Source organism: Ambystoma mexicanum, chromosome 14, assembly GCF_040938575.1.
Source record: "Ambystoma mexicanum isolate Mex_15411 chromosome 14, UKY_AmexF1_1, whole genome shotgun sequence".
NCBI lineage: Eukaryota > Metazoa > Chordata > Amphibia > Caudata > Ambystomatidae > Ambystoma > Ambystoma mexicanum.
Window position 1 is genome coordinate 661968415 of NC_090940.1, and position 23261 is coordinate 661991675.

At 46.4% G+C, this 23261-nt stretch overlaps 1 protein-coding gene across 4 annotated transcripts in view; it reads right to left on the reverse strand.

The window, feature by feature from the left end:
* Positions 1–23261, reverse strand: part of BRF1 (BRF1 general transcription factor IIIB subunit) — a 1105609-nt gene that overhangs the window by 20525 nt on the left and 1061823 nt on the right. For all 4 annotated transcript variants that reach the window (XM_069638202.1, XM_069638201.1, XM_069638205.1 and 1 more), the window contains one exon: positions 2882–3044. In XM_069638202.1, coding sequence (XP_069494303.1) covers positions 2882–3044 — 163 coding nt within the window. The remainder of the gene's footprint in view (positions 1–2881; positions 3045–23261) is intronic.

The following is a 23261-nucleotide window of genomic DNA, read 5'->3' on the forward strand; positions in this document are numbered from 1 at the left end:
AAAGACCTAGAATCCCTTACTCCACACTCATTCTACCCAAAGAGTCTGGAGGCATGGCATTTCCAGACTTTCAAGAATACTACAAAGCCTCCCAATTACGAGTTCTAATCAACCATTTGTGGGAAAACCCTAAGAAACAATGGGTGGCCTTAGAGAATATTACCTTTGCACCACTTACTCTGTGGGAATGGCTGTGGGTTCCCCTTTCAGCCATGACGCGCAGCATTCGTGAACACCCTGTTCTGAAAGTGCTAATGCCCCTTTGGCACGCTTCTCGTGCCATGCAAGGAATCACCACTTGGCCCTCACCGCTATGCTGTCTTTGGTCCCCCCCCCCATACAGAAGGTCATCTGAGATGTACACTGCTATCAAGAGGGGTACGAAGCCGGATTGGTTAGAGCGGGCCAAATGTCGAAGGAGGGAGGTTATATTTCCATTAATAACCTCTCCCTCATGCAATATCACCAACTACGAAGCGCCCTCAAGGATCCCTGGTGGGGAGACTCCCTCAAAGGTCTCAACCTCGTTTGAAATAATCCTTAGCGTTCCCCAAACCACAAAGGGCCTAAATGCCTGAATGTACAGGGCCCTAATTACCAGAGGTCATATGAATGTGAGCTGAAATGGGAGGCAGAATTAGGTATGATTGATCAACCCGAGGGTTGGAAGGCCATAAGGAGAACGGTTTGGGCATCATCCATAGCCACACATTGCGCGCATATTGGTCTGGTGACACTAGACTCCTAGGTACCCCCCACACTGCTGGAGAGGCAGTGGTGAAATTAGTGATTACTGGCACCATTGGTGGGGTTGCAGCAAAGTGCAAACATACTGGAAGGAGGTTTTGGGGTGGATTCAAGAGGTGGATGGGATTCCTAGAATTCTAACACCAGCCTTAATTCTGTTTGGGGTGGAATCTGATGAGGAAGACACTTAAGTCACCCGTACACATATGCCACGGAACCTATTACTAGCAGCAAGGGAATGTCTAACCATTAAATGGAAGTCTGCGGTCCTCCCCACCAAGAAAGAATGGCTCCCCAAAGCACACGCAATCTATGAGATGGAAAGCCTAACGGCAGCAGTCATGGAATCTTGTAAGAACACAGATTCAATTTGGTTACCCTTTAACGAATTTTATGCAGCGTATTGGGATCCCCTGTGTCGGGCTGTGTAGATTCATCATTGAGCCCTTTGTATCACGCTATCTGACGTGCCTTGGCCGTGCAAGTTACCACAACCCAATTGGAAAACAGGTTATGCAAGCAGAGATGTATCCTGGCAATGGAAGTTTAGTAGGAATTTGAGTGTACCCCATTAGATTATTACAGTACAACGGTTGATTGGAAGAGGGAGGGAGGGGGAATGGAGGGGATGGGAAGAGGGGGGAAAGGGGTGAGGTAATAAACAAGTGGCAAGTTTTTTGGTCCATTGCATTCACACCTTCTCTTTGTATTTGGAAAAGAAGGAAAAGAAAGTTGTACTGATCTGTATTGTGAATGTAACATGTATAATGTCAGACTTGTTTGAAAAATTCAATAAAGAAAAATGTATAAATAATAATCAACATATGGGGATGAGCCAGTTAGACTCCCCACACCTTTTAATATCGGAGAGCAAAATATTAAATGGATCAGCCAATTAGACTTGTAGGAGGGGCACGTGACCTCGAGTTTAAGGCGGGCTTCAAGAAGACTCTTAAAGAACAGCAATGGGTAATAGGCAAGTCTGAGAACCTGTCTGAAGTACTATGTCTAAAGTCAGTTGAGGTTTCCAACTGGCCTCAGTTTTGGGATCGTTTTTGGGAACTTCCAAAGGTGCAGAAAAGTCTTAACCAAAGCATTGATTGTTATCAGAAATTGACAATTGCTCCAGAGAGGGTAGAAGGAACATTTTCATACAAGAAGCATGGAAGACACTGTGTTCACAAAATGTTTATCGCACAAACAAAGCAGACACAGCTGCTACATCAAAGGGCAGATGCTAAATCATTAAATGTGGTGGGTAGGGGGACCAAACCGTGAGAATCTATGGTAATCAATGAAAAAGGCAGATCTTCAGATCCTCATGAATGGACATCAAGGAAGTCCATCTGCAAAAAGAAAGTGGAAGGAATTCCACCAACGCGATCCGAGGACAGAAAAACGTTGCTCCCCTCTGGTCTGGGATTTGGACTGGCGAGCCATATGTCACTGCATGACTGAAGAGTTCTTCTGGGGTCACAGACAAGAGGCTTTTCTAGCTAGTTCTTGGGGAGCAGTATCATGGATACATCTGAAAACTAGACATAGTCCGTAAACCAGATTAATCAGTGTATGGGCAGCCAGTGAAGGGACTGTCGGAAGAGAGTAACCGACTGAAACACAAAGTCGGAAGACCGGACAAACTGTTGTGTCTGGGATATATTGAAGTCGATAAGGTTGGTACTCACTGCAAAAAGGTAATTAGTGTAATCCAACAGTACATTCACCAGAGTACTGGCTACACATGCAGAATTAGGACTAAAACTACTGAGGATTTGACGAAGTTGCCATAATCGTAAATGAACAGACTTCACCACCTAGTAAATTTGGGACACAAGGGCCCGGTCACACTGCTGAAAAACCCTGAGTTCTACCCCTCCCGACATAATTAGTGGGTGACCCGTAGAGGAGGGGGCGCAAAACGAGTTGGGCCCTTAACCCGAAATATAGGTCCTAATAACATGATTGGTTTCCCTTCTGAGACAAATTCACAGCTAGTTGACCAACTACGAGCAATGAAGCATGCACAGAACGCATGTATAGAACCGTCATTTTATACATAGCGGCATTTGATGAGTGCCCACATTCCAGAACTCAAGCAAACAATTTCATTTTGTAACCAAATTCTGCAACTTACCGTTTCCGCCCATCATCTGGAGCGCACTTACACAGTGCTCTTCCTCCTCCTCCTCCTCCTCTTCCACGTCCTCCTCATGATTATACGCTACTGGACCACTCTCGACAAGCACATTAGCCAGCTTTGCGTGTTCAGCAGCTGACGTCTGTGAGTTTGTTGAGGCCTAGAATAGATTACATGTAACAAGTCAATGTGCTGCACGTCATATTTGCTTACATGTAGCAATTGATCCATTACTGAAACTGCGGCCTCTGCAACAGCTTTTTGGAGTTTAAAAAAAAAAAAATGCCGCATCACAAAAAGTGGGCAAGGCGTCTACAGTATCAACATAGACTTTAAACATGTGGTCGCGTAGGCTGCACCTAGCCTGTCTACATCCTGATAATGTGAACAAGTGATATATAGTTCATTTTCTAGGTCTAAAACAGGTCACAAATATCATGGGTTTGTGAAGTGGTGATGAAAACAAAACCATCATTGAGAAAGCCCATGGTTTGGGATTTTTCCTAAGCATCTTCCAGGAATTTCCCTCCTCTGTTCTGCACATCGCAAGACAGGTGTGGCTATTGTGCAGTACTAGGAGAGGTAGTCCAGTAAGTCTCAGGACATAGGTTCTAGGTAGGAGGATGATCTTACCAGGGAAGACAGCTGTGACTACCTTCATATAGCAGCTACTGTGCAGTACTGAGTCCAGGAAGTCTCAGGATACAGGTTTTGGGTAGAATGATGATCCTACCAGGGAAGACAGCAATGACTACCATCATATAGCAGCTACTGTACAGTACTAGGAGAGGTAGTCCAGGAAGTCTCAGGACACAGGATCTAGGTAAGAAGGAGAACCCACCAGGGAAGACAGCTGTGACTACCATCATATAGCGGCTACTGTGCAGTACTAGGAGAGGTAGTCCAGGAAGTCTCAGGACACAGGTTTTAGGTAGAAGGATGATCCTACCAGGGAAGACAGCTGTGACTACCTTCATATAGCAGCTACTGTGCAGTACTAGGAGAGGTAGTCCAGGGAGTCTCAGGACACAGGATCTAGGTTAGGAAGGAGAACCCTGCCAGGTAAGACAAGTGCAACTACCATCATATAGCACCTACTGTGCAGTAATAGGAGAGGTAGTCCAAGGAGTCTCAGGACACAGGTTCTAGGTAAGAAGGAGAACCCTACCAGGGAATTAAATGTTGTATTGTTTTATGACCAAATCTATGGTCTTTCACAAAGAAATCACAATATACATACAACGTTTACATCTTACAAAACCCTTACATAGCATTCTTATCTCATATCACTTCTGATCAAGATTACCCTACTAGATAAGACAGTATGGAAACCTAAGTTAGACATTTGTGACGTATCTCCAGGTCGAACTGTGCCATGCAAAGTTCCATCCAATGCATTCTGCATGCCCCCACAGAGATACAACATGCATCAGCATCACCCATCCATTCCTGTGGGAACGGGACACCCTGCCACCATCTCATTGGTCAGATATTGTGAAGAGGTGGCACAGCCAGCTGGCCCCTGGCTGTGGAGGCACACGTTTCACGGCATTCTGTGTTGAGTGAATCCTTTTACAACACATGACTTTGTATAAAGAAGCATTACAGAGAGCACAGACTGTTTGCAATGCAGTATTTAGCCTAGCCTTATCTGCTTAGCCATAAACTATGTACAGGACAACAGGTGGCCAATGGTGATTGCGCCACCATCAGCCAAAGCTAGAAGACTATTTTGTCTGTGCGGGGTATAACTCTTGGGATTAGCCACCAGTGAAGGTCTGTCTCACTGGTAAAAAGTAAATGAAGCTGGTTTCATTTCCCTTCTTCTAACAATAACAGTTTTCAGCCCCACTGGACTCACAGGTTGAGTTCAAAACGCGCAATTCTCAAGAGAACACGCAGCTCTCCTGTTGAAAGCGCAGGGGCTCTTTGAAATGGTTAAGCTATATTTAAATCACTTTGGAGTCTGAAAAGACAACAACCAACCATAAATGTATTTTTCAAGCTTGGACACAACAACAAACAAATAGCAGAGCCGTAAAGAGCACTCAGTGGCTGGGGGGAAAAGGTGACCAATAAAGAAGGTCGATCACAAACTAGCGTCAATAACTAAATTCCAAGAGGGAGGTATAGCTCTCTGATACACATACAGATATTAGCCACCAAAGAACTTCAAAAATTAGCAAGCATTTAAGAAACTCTCTGTATATGATTTCACACCACCAAGTGGAAGGACCTTGAAAGCCCCTCTGACACTAGCCAGAAAAGGTCTTCCTTGTACGGGCAGCAGTTTTCTTATAGCGATGCTTATACTTGACCTCTTAGTAATTAACAGAATGATCCTTTCAGAAAGTGGGCAGAGAGTGGGGGTCCTTCACATCAGAAGATCATGACAAACTGGAATCTTCAGTATAGACAACACCATCTGAAGAACCAAGAACCAAAATGACTCGAAGGAACCCCGTTTTAGAATCCAATGGTAGAAAAGACACTATGAATGCCTGCACAGGGTTCCATGTAATTTCATCGCGGGATGAAACAACGATGGGTTTTTCTCCGTGGATATTTCAATGAGAAAACTCATTGTTTAAATGTATTTTTTCGGGGGTTCCCCCACCAGCCCCATCACCTTTAATGATTGAACTATTCTCTTACACCGACACCCTATCTATATATTTTTATTAACCCCCCCCCTACAAAATTTGATGAGTTTTCTCATTGGAATAACAGAAAAACTCAGCGTCCTTTCGGACGTTGTACCCTGTCCAAAACCACATGTCGCCCAGAGAGCCCCCACTTTACCCAACTCTGGACATGCATTGTTCTCTTTGGAGGGTAAGAGACCCCACCTATACCCATCCCAAGGGCTGGAAAAGCTCCACTAGCCCACTCATGTCTACCACTCACGGGGGTCCTAAGCTCAGCAATTTAGTACTTGAGCCTGAACATTCTCTCGCCATTACAGATAAGCAGCAAAACAGAGGTTTTTCAGCAGGGGTCACTCCAAAAGAGTAGAGCTTCTTCTCAAAGGAACCCAAATTCTAACCGCACGCTGTTTACACAGGAGTTATTGTTTGTCAAAAGCAGCACTGGCCCAAAGTCAGAAGTCTCTATGCAGTAGCCAAAGACAAGTACTATGTTACCAGAAACAGCCAATGAGAAGGTTTGCAAGACCAACCTTTCAAATCAGAAGTTTCTCCATCACTCAGGGCACAAGATCAGTTGGGAGGAGATACTGATGGTCTTGGAGAAGAGACCCACATTATAAGAACCTCTTATTTAATATACCAGTGATGTGGGGGTCCCTGGAACGCAAGGAGATCTATCAGCAATGGGATCATCTGAGCACTTAGAAAAGTCCATGACACACACAGGTAGGAACCATCATGACTCTGCATGAATCCAAGGTTTGAGAGTCAGAACTCTCAAGGGACGGTTCTCCAAACTGGCTCCAATATACCTACCTAAATACTTTCAGAACAATATAACAGACTTTTCCTAGGTTATTTACAGGCCCAGAGAGTGAATGCGAATTTTGTCTGAAGATTTCTGAAATACAGGTTGAACCGTTCAGTAACCAGTCATCCATATACTGGAACACATACGCTCGCCGTCTTCCGAGGTGCAGGACAATCGCCAACATGCATGTGGTAAACCCAGCAAACAATGCACTGAAACCAGGGGGTGGGGGGGCAATTACAAAGCTCTTGTATTTTGTGGGATCCCTCTTACATCAATAAGTGTCAGAGGGACAGAGACTAAAAGGAATAATTTAAGTAGCGCGCAACTGAGGTATAATGCAATAGATGGGCAGAGGCTACAGCCGGAAAATTGTTGTAAATGTGGACACCTTCATGCTATTTATTTATTTATTGTTTGCTTGTTAGGCACCTATACAATAAGAAAATACTGTTTCAAAGAGGGAGAATATATAAATATTCTTGCATGTGATTTTAATAGCAAAAATCTAGTTCAGAATCAGGTAATTTAGAGCTCCATCAGAGCAACAAGGCATTGGGGCAGTTTCCTTGGATGACAGGGAGGCAAGTTCAGTTTTAGGCACTTACTGGTCCTTGGTCCTCCCACATCAACTCCTTGAGCAGTAGGACATTCAGCTGTTGTAGTTCCACGGATGTCCGCATTGATGTTGGGACTCAGTAGCAGTGCCTGACAATAGAAGGCCGGTTTATGGGCTTTTCTTTTCGGCATTTGTCATTTTCCAGTCCCACATGTTGCATCTTCTAAAATTGTGATGAGTTCCAGAAAAGGCTATTTTTTCTACTAGGAAAGGCACTCGTTGATTTAATAAAGGCTTGAAAATAAGTCTTTAAAATGAATGATCCAGTCTATGACTATGGGTTTTTTGTAAAGGCAGTAAGTCTGCTTTTATGCACTGTTCATATGTGACACCAGCTTTATCGTAAGATGAAGGTGAACATTTTTCTGAAAGCTTATTTCTCAATGTAGGGAGTAAGCAAACGCAAGCACACACGTCATATTGATTACATCACTATTCTAATAAACAAGTGTGTAAAATGAGGTTTATCAATCTTGGTTCAATGCCCCGAGGTAGAAGAGTTGGGATGTGTGATGAATCCTGCAGGGTCTTCAGTAACCCCAAGCCTAAGATCTCCTCCCATGTTGAAAGGGGAAGGCAGTCACTACCTGATCCTAAACCTGGGGTTGGTATTATGTGGGAGGATCACATGGGCGGGCACTGGGAATGGTAACTCTTTACCTCAAGATTCCCCTATTCTTCCTGAAGCATTGATGGCTTATTGCAAAATAGAAGCAACTAATGTTACTGCTATGCAATCCATTATGGACTACACTATCCATAATGCCTGTGGTACCAGGACGAGAAAGAAGGACCAGGAGTTAATGAAGATCAAAAGTGCCACTGAAGAGAGGGTGCAGTCTAGTTGTTTTAAGGCAAGGCACCTGAGCGGGACATATACATCTGAAAGTGAACCACTGCTGGGGAGAACAGGTAGAGGTGAAAGGAAAGGAGCAGCAGAGGCAAAAGCAGTGTGGGAAGACAACAAAGTGATTGAAGCTGCAGGTGAAACAAGCACTCTCCTAAGCTGTGGCTTGGGGCCGGATCATGTAAAAAGCAGCAGGTGTGAGGAGAGGCGAAGAAGCGGACAAGGCGGTGCCTGCATAGAAGACGGGAGATTGGTAAAGCCATGGCCGATGAACGTGGAGAATCAGATGCTCCCAGTAAGAGAGACTCAGTTGGCGAGAGAACCGTGGAAGTCCCCGGGATGCCAAGATGCTGAGAATGAGAACTGCTATGCCGTGAAGCACCTGGGGAGGACGCCAAAGCTGCCAACAGTAACCAGTGAGCCTCAGATGAAATACAGGCCAACGGGGTGCTTTGTAGCATTTACGGCTCGCGTAATTAAGTTACAGGGAACCAGAAAGCAAAGTGAAAGGAGGGAGAGGTAAGGAGAATTAACTGAATGCCTGGGAAAACCCCTTGATTGGCAAAATATAAAAAGGCACGATTCCCCATTTCTGAGTTGTCAATTTGGTGAAGCCTGTAACCCACATTGCCAGCAGTACAAACATTATAACCAAGAGATATAAGGACAACAAGGGCGCAATTCTCCTTTCCTGATAGACCAGTTTGTGTAAATCTGTAACCCATATTGCCACTAAGAAGAGATCAACTGCAGCAGTAGGAGTTTTCTTTCGGCAGGAGTGTAAACCAGGAAAGGGTCCATTAGTAGATACTCCTGGCAGGCGAGTATACTGGGAAAGAAGATGATGATGATTTGAAGAAGTGTGTTGGTGGCAAAAAGGTATGGTGGAAAGAACTTGTTAACTCTATCATCCTTTTGGTAAACTGTTCTATCACCAAAAGTAGTTGCTATGCTATCCTGACAAAGTATTTCATTTGAAGAAGAAGTGTGAAATGTTAGTAATTGCTTGGCACTCTGAAGAAACCAATTGCCTTGGTTTATGAACTTGTGTTTTGTGACAGCCACACTTGCCTTACCAAGAAGGATACTAGGGAGAACCATTGTTTTGATTTGTGAACAAGTGTTTGTGAAAGTCATTTACTTTATCAAGTAGGAGGACGCAGTGCATGGAAAATACTTTTTGTGTTACACTGCACAGAACTTTGTTGAATCAGAACTTTATCAAGGGTATTCCTGAACTGATCCAGGGGAAGGGAGTCCAACCCTGGTCACAAAGAGTACTTTCAAAACCTTCTAGGTTTTAACCTTTGTCATTTTGTGTTGAATTGAAAACCACTAAATGTTCCTTGTATATTTTTATTATATGTATTATTGTGAGGTTCTGATGCTTTCAGACACTGTCATCTTTCTTTAGTTTTAGTTTGCTAGGTAGGGACATCCTCGTTAGGATAGGGAAAGGTAGGAGTTTATCTCACCCCTTTTCATTTAATAAATGGCAAACACTGAGACAACTATACTGTTGCGTCCGTCTCGCATTTCTGACCCCTCGCAGATGTCTTTAAGTAATGGTTCAGGTAGTCCATGGAATCACTGTAATGGTTAAAGGCGAGTTGTGTTGTATATGAGATGGCCCCAGAGGGCTGTCTTACAAATGGCAAAGTGGAACTACAATTCTTGCAAGTGCTTCTATGTTTTGGGCGACCGGCCCTTTAGGGGCAGGGGTACCTCCTGTGTATAATAATCATGAAGAGTACACAAATGAATATGGAGTAGCTCTTAGGAGCCATTCAGGTGGCCAGCACTGAAACAGATGGAGCCGATGACGACAGGTCCGAAGGAGCCAGCACTGCAATGCCAGCTATTGCAACAAGCACATACACCATCATCTCGGGACCAAACAGGAAGCAGCAGTGCACAGATGATCCGTTGGCCCCAATATCCAATCAAGGAGCAGCAGGATGTGCATGCAAAGCTGCTACACTCAGGGGGCCCCAGGCCTTCTTGAAGAGGTCTGGCATGTCCACTATACACACCTCACACTGCGGAAGCCGATGCTAAAGTTGGAAAGGCTGGCCTACCTCCCTTCACCAAGGATGGAATGGATTTGTCCACAGAAACAGAGTGTTAGGACTTGAAACATTGAGGCTGCTATTAGAAGGAAGAAGGGGTTGGTATGAGAGGTTCATTCACTCTTGGATCTGCAGTAATGTTTCTTTTTCTCCCTAAGCTCCCCCAATCCCCCATCTACTGAGCAGCAATCCCCATGTCAAGGCTCTTTGCGAGCCCCAGAGGGTTTGGAGTTTTCAAGGGCTATGCATCCTCGGCTCTGTTTTTTCTAATCAAATTACTGCAGTGAAGCAAACATGCAAAATGTGCAAGAAACATTCTCCAATCCCTAGCCCGTTCCTTCCCACCCCAACGCAATTATAACCAAACACACATCACTGAACATCTCTACACCCTCCAGAAATGTATCAATCACACCAACCCAAAGTTCTTAGCCTTGTGAAAGAAGTGAAACGCAGCCAGTCATGATCACTTCAGTAATTAAGGGGGGGGGCTATGCACCACAGAACCTCACAGCACATCCAAGCAATGCATAATGCCGGTGCTCCATCACTATTCCAAGGGATGCACTATTTTGTTGCTTAGCTGCACATCTGGGAGAGGCACCATGTTGTTCCCATCTCCCCTAATATCAAACATTGTGCATGCAAGTCTTTCAGATATTGGATACCCAAAACCGCAAGTATGACTGATCTGACATGCAACCAAAAAACGTTCAGGGCTGGGCAAAGCCACCACACAAGGAGATTTGTGCCTTCATCACCACATCACATCCAACAGTCCCCTGGTTTATCATGTAGACATTTTGCGAAGCATTTCAGGAGAGTGGCGTTATGTATACACTGAACAACACACTGCAAAGCATTCTATAGCACAGTAAACCCAGATCCCTTCCCTGGGCTAATTTATATTTCTCTTCATTAGTAGACTTCAAAGAATTTGCTTCTTTGTCGATTGCTGAAACAAGACTCTTGGAAGAGATTGGCCGCTGCAAAATCTTATCTATTCCTGTCGGAGACCTGTCAGCACCCATTTTTTTATTGGTTGTAAAAGCCAATGTCTAACTTGTAAAATCCCCATACAACATTTTAAGCCCACATTACAGTTTACACGACTCAAAAACATTAAAGACAGTTCTAGAACAGGCTGCACCCTTTGAATCCCGCTACTTCCCATCTATAAAAAATTCACTTCACGTGATCTGGGGTTGAAGTCTGTATTTAAAAAAATAGGTGAATGGGGTGACCGAAAGGTGTTAATACAGATATTTTCCTGCAAATTGAGATAGTGAAATTTAGGTTTGGATACACCAGGATGGACTTTGCTGTATTGGAGATGGAGGCCATGACTGCTGAGATGCCTTGTAATACAGTTCAATATCGGGACATCCAAGATACCCATCTGTTTTGGGCTCATGATGAACGCCTCCCTACAGCCCCATGGACTCTGATTCCAATACCGTACCATATAAAGTGAATAATCATTCTGAGAGTCCTTAAGGGCTCACCATTAGGGAAAGACCGGAAAAGATAGAACAACTTGGGGAGAAGGTCCATTTCAGCATTCTAAAGCAGGCTCCATCTGTGTACATCTGTTGCGGCTCTTTCAATTAAAAACGTGTAGTGTGCACAGATTTAGATCAACCTAAACCCTAAGACTGCCGGGAACTTCTCGATCTCTTCGACAATAGCCTGTGTCGATCACCCCCCCCCCCCCACCAGAAAACCTGGCCTGGGACCCTTCTCATGTGGCCAGGGAAAGGCAGATGCTTCTGATCTTTACCATGGGGGTGATGTTCTGCAGGAGCATCACATGGTGCGTGGGGGGGGGGGGGGGAGAGGAATCGGGTCAGGAGGAATGGGAAACCCTACCATCTTAATTGCCTACCGTAAGATTGAAACTGTGAAAGGAAAAGATGAATTGAAAATTGAGGACTTCAATTCCTACAATTCCCAAAGTAAAGAGGGCTTCAGAGGCACTGTACTGCAAGGTGTAGTCTAGTAGTACTAATGAACCACACACAAGTTGGACTGGGTAGTACAAAAGGCACCCTCAGGTGCAGACCATTAGGAGTAGTAGAAGATGGAGTGCTTGCAGAGACTCAAGTGGCAGTGGAAGACGACTGAGAAAAGCAGACACGTCGGAATAACCGCCATTGTGACCTTCCCTAAAGATCATGACACCAAGACGTTGCCAGGGTCACACCAGATGTATGCTTTAAGTTTCTCAATAGACCCTCAACTAACCTGATCAAACTATACTCTCTAACAAACTATAAGTATTACAACTAAACAAGTCGCACACACAATTGAATAAAACCCCCCACCATCAAATATCAAACACAGAATGCTACCAATAGCTTACTCAGCACAGTCCTGGCCAAGCCATCCTAGTACCACAGACACACAAGGGTACCAGCTGGACATACAATGTGTCTCTCCTCTTCATATATCTGCATGCAAAGCTCAGGGTACATTTGGTCTGCACGCGTCAACAGCACAGCAAAGCCTCTCCCCAAACTACCCTAACCCAACCTCCTCTTAATGCTTGCAGACCAGGCAAATGGCAGTGGTGTGCATTATAAATCCCAATAACCCAACATAAAGCAGCCCACTGCCACAGGTCTTCCCTGCCATCCACACACAAACATTACGAGAAACGAGCATAAAGCAGTACTGCACTACAAATCTTCCCTGCAGCCCACTGCCACAGGTCTTCCCTGCCATTTCCGCCCAAACATTACGAGAAACCTAGCATAAAGCAGCACGACGCCGCACCACAAATCTTTCCTTGAAGCCTTCTTTTGGGGTTTCTGGTTCTGTATTATCCAGTTTTTAATCTTGCTTATCTAATCATACTTCTTCGGGCTCTTGGGCCGGCACTTGTTCTGATCCTTTTCCTCTTTCGAATGGTGTCCCGCAGGGGTCTGTTCTCGGCCCATTTCTCCTCTCTCTCTATATACTGGCTAATTCTCTTCCTTTAGGTTGTCTCGTCACTTCTATGCTGATGACACCCAACTCTTTATCTTTTTCTTTCTTTACATCTACTATTCACATTAATCTTTTAGCCTGTCTATCCGCTATTAAAACCTGGATGTCTGATCACTTCCTTATTCTTAATGCCTCAAAAACTGAAGTTCTTTTCTTCCGAGCTGGTACAATCCCTTCTATTCCTCGTTCCTTTGTTCTGTTTCCTCCATCTCATCTTCCTATTTCTTACAGCTCGTAATCTTGGTCTTCATCTTGACACAGACCTTTCGTTTGCTTATCACATTTCTATCACATCGCACTCCGATCGATTCCTTCTCTTTAATATTCGGAAAGTTAGGGATTTCCTTACCTTTAGCACCACTAAACCTTTAATATGTTCTCTAATTGTTTCACAATTACTCATTGTTCTGCACTTCTCTCTGGTCTCCCGGTTTCTCGTTTAGCTTCTTTAAAGACTGTTTTCAATTCTTCCATTTGTCTCTTGTATTCTGCACCCATTCGTGATTCTATCTCTACCCCTTTAGCCTCTCTTCGTTGGCTACCTTAATACGCTCAACAAATAAAATGTTGTCTGTATTCTATTCAAGGACCTCTGTGGTCTTGCTCTCATCTATCTTGCATCCCTTGTCTCTTTATATGTTCCCACCCGTGTTGTCTGCTCTTAATCTAATTTCCTACTAACTGTATCTCGTCCTCATTCTGCACCTTCACGTATACGCTCTTTCGCTTTGCTTGCTCCTCTCCACTGGAATGCTTTCCCTCTTTCTCCACGGTCCACTCATTCTTATCCTACCTTCTGTGTTGCTCTGAAATAAAGTTTTCCTTCAATTGTAATTGTGCATTTTAAAGTTTGTGACGGAAGGTGTTTACAACTGTTTACTGTATTTATATTGTATTATAAACTACCACCACTGTTGTACTGTAAACTGGCTTCTGTACAGGGCTTTGACATAAACCGCTATATAAAATACAAATGCACCACAATTCTGCCCGGCCATCCACACACACACACACACACATTACGAGAGGCCCAAGTATAAAGCAGCACCACACCGGAATTATTCCCTGCCATCCATGCACAAACATACGACGACCCCAAGTGTAAAGCAGAAACCACGCCACAATTCTTCCTTACCATCCACACACAAACATTATAAGAAACCCAAGCATAAAGCAGCACCAAGCCACAATTATTCTCTGCCATCCATGCACAAACATTACGAGGACCACAAGCGTAAAGCAACACCACGCCACAATTCTTCCCTGCCATCCACGCACAAACATTACGAGGGCCCCAAGCAAAGCAACACCACGCCACAATTCTTCCCTGCCATCCACGCACAAACATTACGAGGGCCCAAAGCGTAAAGCAACACCACGCCACAATTCTTCCCTGCCATCCATGCACAAACATTACGAGGAACCCAAGCATAAAGCAACACCACGCCACAATTCTTCCCTGCCATCCACGCACAAACATTATAAGGGCCCCAAGCGTAAAGCAGCACCAAGCCACAATTCTTCCCTGCCATCCACGCACAAACATTACGAGGGCCCCAAGCGTAAAGCAACACCACGCCACAATTCTTCCCTGCCATCCACGCACAAACATTACGAGGGCCCCAAGCGTAAAGCAACACCACGCCACAATTCTTCCCTGCCATCCACGCACAAACATTACGAGGAACCCAAGCATAAAGCAGCACCACACCACAATTCTTCCCTGCCATCCACAAACATTACGGGGACCCAGTGTGTAAAGCAGCACCAAGCCACAATTCTTCCCTGCCATCCACACACAAACATTACGAGGAACCCAAGCATAAAGCAGCACCACACCACAATTATTCTCTGCCATCCACGCACAAACATTTCGAGGAACCCAAGAGTAAAGCAGCACCACGCCACAATTCTTCCCTGCCATCCACACATCAGGCAACATTAATCTCGGGCCCAACAGAATTAGAAAGGAGGAGAAGGATTCATGAAAATGCAGATATTTTCAGATGAATATTTTCATATTCAAGAAGTTCTACTGAAAGGATGGCAAATGAGCTCATTTCTCGTCCCATTTTTATTAATTCGTAAGCTTAATTACAGTATAACCTCGTCCTAATTACCATATCCATTTTCTGCAAGTGACAGTTCTACAAATATGCAGATTCTTATAATGATCAAGAACAAAACATTGAAATGTATTTCTCAAGGCAAGATATCAAAGGACTTCTAAAAATGCAGCCATTGTCCTCAAAACAAGCCCCATTCTTGCATATTTAAAAAAAAGAAAGAACTAACACTGGAAATTGTGCTGAATCTCAATTCATTAATCAGCACTGCCCTCAGTCAAGGACACCAGCCTCCACTGTAGCGGCAGAGCGTTAGAACAGCCCTGGCAGCACGAGGGACTGGCAACTGGGGACACGTAGTAGGGAGCAACATCTGGAGCACCTCTAGACTCCTTGCAGCAAAGGAGGATAAAACACAAAAACCAAATGGCCATGATTGTGCAAGTATGCATTGGTTTGTTCAAGTAGTTCTTGTTAAATGCAATGCTCCACCGTTTGGCCATCTCAGGGCACCAAAGAAAGGGAGAGGAAGGCACAGATAGGCAAGGGAAAGAAACCATTCCGGAGTAAACTATTGTTGGGCAAAAAGGTTCCCGGAAGGCTGCCATCTTGTGTGACGCAAAGACCTGAATATTGTCCATAGTGATCCCATCCACCCCGGACTGGAGGAGCAGGGAAGTTGGTTTGAGTCATCAGAGCAGCCAGGAGGATGGCCAAAAGTGTGACGAGCAGGCCGTGAGGGGATCCTCCAATTGGTTTGCTAGCAGAAGAAATGCCTGACTTCAGACCCCTGGAGAACTTGAGGCCGTCCTTCTCCAGTCAGAGGGCGGAATGGGCCATTCCAAAAGGGAGCAAAGAGCTTGTGGAGCTCAAACCCATTATCCTTCCCATCCTTTGGGGGACGGGGGGGGGACAGTGGAGGGAAGGTTTGGATTGGAGGACAGCAGGCTTCTGAGTGGGAGGTATGGGGAAAGGGTATTCACACAGAACGTGGAGTGGACCAGGCATAGCAGATTCGGGGATGGGGTGATCATTTCGTGAGTGGCAACCAATCCAGGGATGGCCATGGGGGTTAGCCTGAAAAACAGCAGAGCAGCACAACTCTGAAGGAGAAATCATTACAAGGGTTGTGGTAGAAGTGAGGAGAGGGTATGCACCCCTCTTAGCAGCCAGATTCACACCACTGGCTTAGAGAAGCTCAAGTAACTTGGGCTCTCTTGAATGGTTTCCATCTGGGATCAGACAAATCACCAGTCTCTGTGCCAGCTCATCAGATCACTGTCTGGGCTAGCTCATCAAAGCACTCTCTGGGCCAGCTCATTAGAGCACACTCATTAATCTGTGAAACTTGTGAAGCCTGGAAGCACAAACCGGTGTGGCGGAGCCGAGCGCCTCACCAGAAGGGGAGAATGGAAACGCTGCAGGTCGCGCCACACACACGCCAGAAGGCAGTAGAAAACTCCTGGGTGTGCGCCAACCATGGAAAGCAACATTTCACCTACAGTGACCTGTATCAAGACAGGCGTGCTGAGGTGAGATTGTGGGAGACACTGGAGCGAAGCAAGAGCAGTCCAGAGACAAAAGCAGACAGTACACATTTGCCGCTGAGTGCGAACATGGTCAGGAACGTCATCAAGTGCCGGTGAATCAACCCAAACACAGTGGGGACCCCAGGGCGTTTCAACGACTGCACCAAAAACGAAATGTAATAATTAAAGCCACAGAAGAAGAAGTAAAGCGACTGAATGAGAAACAAGAAAGTGCATTACGAATAAAGCCCCTAAAAATGTATGATTGTATGGAATACAAATATGTGGGGAATCCAAATCAAATGATGCATCAAGGGGATCTACTTTTCCAAAGAGGGTATGTACAATTGTGGAAGTAGAAGAGGAACAATGCTTAATGATCAAATGTCCTGGCAGGAGAGTATACCAGGCAGTTGCAAGTCTACAAGAAGAGATCAGAAGAAATATAGAACTGTGTTTACCAGAGAATATGAACTTTCTGAAAAAAGTTGAACTACAAAGCTAAGCAGCTTTGTAAGGAACAGTACTGTTGTAGGCCACGAAAGACGCAAAGAACTGTTAGACAAAGAATAATTTGTATTGAAGAGAATTCAAGGGGAAGGTTGCCACCCCCCTGGAGCCAAGGCTTTTCACCTTTGTGTTGAAGCCGTTTGTTTTTCCTTTATGAACACTTTTGCAATCACCTAAGATTAAAGACATTTCCCTATTCACCTTTGAGTTTAGTTTATAGTGTGAGGGTCAGAATAGGACATGTGGACACAAGGGCAGTTTTGATTTTGACATCCTGAAACAGAGAGATCCTTAGTTTGTGGTTTTAGGTAGGGAAATTCCTCTTAGAGCAGGGTCAAAGAGGCCTTTTGCCAAACCGTTTGTTTTCAATAAAAGTCTTTAACCAAAAACATTACTAACTTGTGTCCGAGTTTCATTCCTGGCTCCTCACAGGCAGCTCATCAAAGCAGTCTCTGGGCCAGCTCGTCAGAGCAGTCTATGACCAGCTCTCCCCCAGACCTCTGGAGCTACCACCTCCCACTTGCCTATTTCAGGTCACTGTTTGCAGCTTCCTCCTCTTCTCAGAGTTCTACATTTGGTGGGTTGGGCGTGGGTCAATCTCTTTCGAGGATTCTCAATGGCTTCTGAGTCTCCTCCTCTTTCCCCAGCATTCTTAGTTTCGGACCTCTCATCACATGGCTGGGGCAGGGGTGTTTCTATAGCATGGAGTTGACAGCTCAGATCTGAATATTCTCTGTACACCAGCTTTGCACAGGTGAACTGGCTCGGCTTCCATCCCACTCAGTCGTTCATGCAACAAATATGCCCTCATGGGTTATGTTTTTTTTGGTAATCCATTGAGACATTTCGTCACCTCCACAATGACAGCGACTCCACCTTTCACACCTCCAGTGCAGATAATGCATGTAGACATCTAAAACTCAGGCTGCTTAAGAGCACTCTTTCTCTGATCCGCCATCAGATTAAAATACCCTCAAACCAACTGCATCAAGTCAGATACGTGCCAACAGAACTGCCATGGAAAGTCTGCCCAGGGTCAGGTCCTTCTGGGAAACAGATGCCATATGATGCTCTGGAGTCCACAGCAATCCAAACCAGCCCGCCCCGGACTCACAGGAGTTTTAGGCAGATGATTTTGGAGGAGGCGCAAGGTGGGCAGCAAAGCAAACAAACAATTGCTGGTTCGATGTATACAGTTGCATGGTGTGCAGTATGATAGCATACATTTAAAGCGCAGGCAGCACTGATCTATAGACTGGTCCATAGCGACTGCTACAGGGGAGGGAAAACTCCGGAAGAGGTCTCTACTGGCCATCTGTATAACAGTACAGTCACCCTTGTTTCAGGGCGTCCTGTGAGACTAGCAAATTCAGAGAACACCCCAAGCAGCTCCCATCACAGAGGTACCGCTTCAATCGCTCAGGGCTGCACGCTTGGTGTGCCGCAGTTGTCAATCATGGATATAGGATTGGGCAGAGGGGGGTGGGGAGGAGGGAAGAGAAGAGTAGGGCCATTGGTCACTTCAATAGCACAACCACACACTGGCGATTCCTAAGTAAAGTTATGACCTATATCTGACACCAGCCAGAGGTGTGGGTAATGGACACATGCTTTTCTCCTGCATGGGGTTCCCAAGCGCAGGGCATGTGCATAAAAGACGCCAAAAGGGAGAAGCTCAAAGAAGACAGGATAGCCAGTGTGCAGCAATTCTGAACATTCCAAGCTCTTTGGATTGTTACTGTTGACTGATGGCCTCCCTGTGTGACGTCTTGTCAGAATCCCCAATCACTCCATTTACCCTGACGCTGGGCTCTTCCACCTTCCAATTCTACTTAGACTGTAAAGCATAAGTAGAGTTCAAGGGGTTCGGGTATGGAGGAGATGCCTGAATACATGTGTGTGACTGTCTCAGCTCCTGGGCCTTTATCTTATTCTGAACCCCTGTCTTTGCTGGGTCTTCGGGGCCAGAAAATCCTGTGTTGTGGTTCCCATTGCACTCCTGCTGTGATCCTCAAGAGTTAAAGGTGACACAGCACTGCTTCTGAGGAGTTACGGAAGAAGTGGCATTGCACTGCAGCTGATGGTTTATGGGTAAGGTGGCATTGCACTGCTGCAGGGGAATAACGGCCAAGACGGCGTTGCACAGCTGCTGATGTATTACGGGCAGGTGGCAATGCACTGCTGCTGGTATTTTATGGGTAAGGTGCTGTTGCCCTCCTGTGGAGGGGTTACCCGGTTGGGTGGCATTGCACTGCTGCTGAAGGTTTATGGGTGAGGTGGCGTTGCACTGCTGTGGATTGGCTACAGGTGAGGTAGCATTGCACTGCTGAGGGATTACAGCCGAGGTGGTGTTATACTGCTATTGAAGGTTTATAGGCAAGTTGGCATTGAGCGGCTCTTTTAGGGGTTCATGAATAAGGTGGCATTGCACTGCTGCTGAGGGTTCATGGGTAAGGCGGCGTTGCACTGCTGTGGAGGAGTTCATGGTTGGGTGGCATTACTCTGCTGCTAGGGGCTTACGAGTGAGGCAGTGTATCCATTGGCCTCTAGGACATCGGCTAGACCGCAGACCAGAACCCTTTTGCGGTCAAGCGTTTAGCGGCCTTTAGGCTTGAACAAACGGTAAATAGTAATGAAGAAGAAAAAACCACTGCATTGCCCCATACATACTTCAATGGTGCAGCCTAAGCAGCAGAGTCATCCAGTGAGTGTGGAGAACGTGGCTGCGCAGCTGTGAATTGATGCATTCCTAACACGCAGCACCCGAGGTCGGATGCAGACTGTGCATTATGTATCGCAACCTTTACTTAATTGGATAACATTTAAATGGGACTTCCATTTCACTGTCGCAGCCAAAGCATTTCTAATAGTATTCAATTATTCATAGTTTAAACATTTCCGAACATGGATTATGAAGATGCCTCTATATTCCGAAGTAGTATAGAAGACTTCACGGCGCACACACCCCCCCTTCCTCCAAAGAGGGATACAGTGCAACAAGCAGGGCGTTTTTTGGGGGAGAATAATTATTTGCGTACATGTGCATTGTCAGACAGTGCTTTACAACTCTGCATAGTTGAAGTGTATAATGCTTGAATGCTGTGTGTAGCAGAAGTGCATTTTGGTTTGCAGGTGCTTCATGAACTAATACATGACATCTTGCAGAGCTTGGCCCAGCAGGGCCTCCTCCAATGAAGACCAATCAGGAACTACAGCAAAAAACGCCTTCCAATTGAGAAAAGAACCCCAGTGTTACCATAATCTGTTACCCTCCCTGGCCTCACGATGCACTCATGCAGATATTTGGTTCCATGGAAGGCTCAGTTGCACGCGAGCATGCCCGCCTTCTTACGCTTGCATTGGGGACTCTCATGCAGATATATAGCATGATGGCAGGCTCAGTTGCACCTGAGCGTGCCCTCCTCCTTACACTTGCATTAGGGACTCTCATGCAGATGAACAAGTTACTTTCTTACCTGGTAACGTTCTTTTGATGGGATGGTCCGACGACGTATTCCATATCTATGACAGCTGTGCTGCTTCGGAAAATCTTTGGCGTCTGCGTCCTGCGTCGGTGACGTCGATGCGCCGTCCCCGAGGACCTCCTCCGACGGCCGACGTCACCCGATGTGATAAGAAGGACGCACGACGCCCATAGCCTCAGTTATAGTTTTTTCCCAGAACGTGTGCAACCAGTTTTCTGCCAGTCAGACACACAAGGCCTTGCGGAACGCAAGCTGCAATCGCAAAAGAAATTCTACAGCGGGGAAGGCAGGGAGGGAGCGATATGGAATACGTTGTCAGACCATCCCATCGAAAGAAGGTTACCAGGTAAGAAAGTAACTTGTTCTTCGAGGGGATTGGGTCCTCCGACGTATTCCATATCTATGACAGACTCCCAAAGCAGTACCAAGCAAGGAGGTGGGAAAGAATTTAGGATAAAAATTTAGCATGCCCAATCAAATTGCGGAATAGAGAACTGCCTTGCCAAAGGCCAGATCGTGCCCTCTGATGGAATCGAGGGAGTAGTGACGTACAAAAGTAGGTACTGAAGCCCAGGTGGCTGCATCACAGATGTGACGAATAGGAACTCCCCTCTGCAGGGCAGTAGACGCAGCCACTCCTCTGGTAGAATGGGCCCGCAAGCCAGCCGGAGGGTCCTTACCTGCCAAGCGGTAACACTCGGAGATAGCTAAAATAATCCAACGAGACAAAGTCTGTTTCGTCACAGCTTGTCCCAAACGCTTTCCAGCGTAACCAATGAAAAGTTGATTGTCCACTCTGACCCGGGACATGCGCGAGATATAAAAGCTCAACGCTCTCCTAGGATCAAGCCTATGGAGTCTCTCCTCTTCCTTACCAGGATGTGGAGGAGGATAGAATGCCGGAAGAACAACCTTCTGGCTCAAATGAAATTCTGAAACCACCTTCGGAAGAAAAGAAGGACGAACTCTAAGGACAACCCTGTCCTTGTGAAACACAGTGAAGGGTGGCTTAACTGAAAGTGCCTGTAACTCACTCACTCACTCTGCGAGCAGAAGTAACCGCAACTAAAAACACAGTTTTCAGAGTTAACAGCCTCAAAGGGCAAGAATGTAAAGGCTCAAACAGAGCACCCATAAGAAACTTAACAAGGTTCAAATCCCAACCTGGCACCAAAAAAGGTGACGGAGGGAACACATTAGTGAGCCCTTTCAAAAACTGCGAAATTAAAGGAATCTTAAAATAGGAACACTCTTCAGACGAGCGCTTAAATATGGACAGCGCCGCCAGGTAACCTTTAATGGTCCCCACTTGCAAGACCCTGTGGGCCAAAGAAAGCAAAAAAGACAAAACCATGGCAATGCCGCATTCAAAAGGATCCACATTCTGAACTCTGCACCAGTCGCAGAACTTTCTCCAACGGCAACGGTACAGAGACTTAGTTGCCGGCCGCCTGGCCGAGAGCAACACCTCCATCACGTCTTCAGGGAGGTCCCAATCCTTATACCTCAACCTTTCAGAAGCCAAGCATGAAGATTGAGGGATCTGACCTCTGGATGGAGAACCTGACCCCCCTCCCGTGAGAGCAGATCATCTCGGTAGGGAAGACGACGTGGAGGGCAGATGGACAAGTCTAGAAGGTCCGGGTACCACGTCCTCCGGGCCCAAGCCGGAGCAATGAGGATCATCCGGGAACCGAACCTCCGTAACCTCCGCAGCACTTGCGGGATGACGGGGACTGGAGGAAACGCGTACAGCAGTGGGAATGACCACTCCACCACGAACGCGTCTCCTAAGGCTCCTTTTGGAGGAAATTCCCGCGAGCAAAACCTTTCGCACTTCCGGTTGACACTGGAGGCAAAGAGATCCACTTGAGGGGTCCCCCAAAGGGCGAAGATCTCCAGGAGAATCTCCTGAGCCAGCTCCCACTCGTGAGAGATCGTGCTCTACCTGCTCAGAGCGTCCGCCGTCTCGTTGTCGTCTCCGGCCAGATGAACTGCCGAGATCGAAACTTCCTGCTGGATGGCCCAGAACTCGAGCTGCATTGCCTCCCTGCACAGAGGAAGTGACCCTGCCCCCCCCCCTTTTTGTTGAGGTAGTGCATGGCCACCGTGTTGTCCGTCAGAATCAGGACACTCTTCCCGCGCACAGTCGGCAGAAAAGCCTTCAGGGCTAGCCTGACGGCCCTCAGCTCCAACAGATTGATATGGAGTCTGGACTCCGACGGAGACAAACGACTGCTGACTGTCAGCTCGTGGGCATGAGCTCCCCATCCCGTGAGGGATGCGTCCGTCACGATCGTCACCTCCGGCCAGGGCAACCAAAATGGGGCACCCTTCATCAGATTGCCCTCGACGGCCCACCACAGAAGGTCCCGGGCTACCAAGGGTGGCACCTGAACAGGGTCCGACAGCCTGCCGGAGGACTGAGACCACTGGAGCTTGAGCGCCCACTGCAAAGATCTCATCCGCAGACGAGCCTCTGGCACCAGAAGAATGCAGGATGCCACGAAGCCGAGCAGTCTCAAGAACTCAGACGCTGGGAGTGTCTGGGCAAACTGAAACTTGTGCACCATCTGCTGAATGTGCGGAGCCCTCACCTGAGGAGGAAAACACTGCCCCAGGGACGTGTCGAGCACTGCTCCGATGTACTTGAGCCGCTGCGTTGGTGTCAAATGGGACTTTGTTAAATTGAGGGAGAAGCCCAGCCTGTGAAGGGAGTGGCAGGTGACGGACAGATGATCCAGGACTTGCTCGGGAGAGCTCCCCCTGATCAACCAATCGTCCAGGTAGGGGTAGACGTGAATC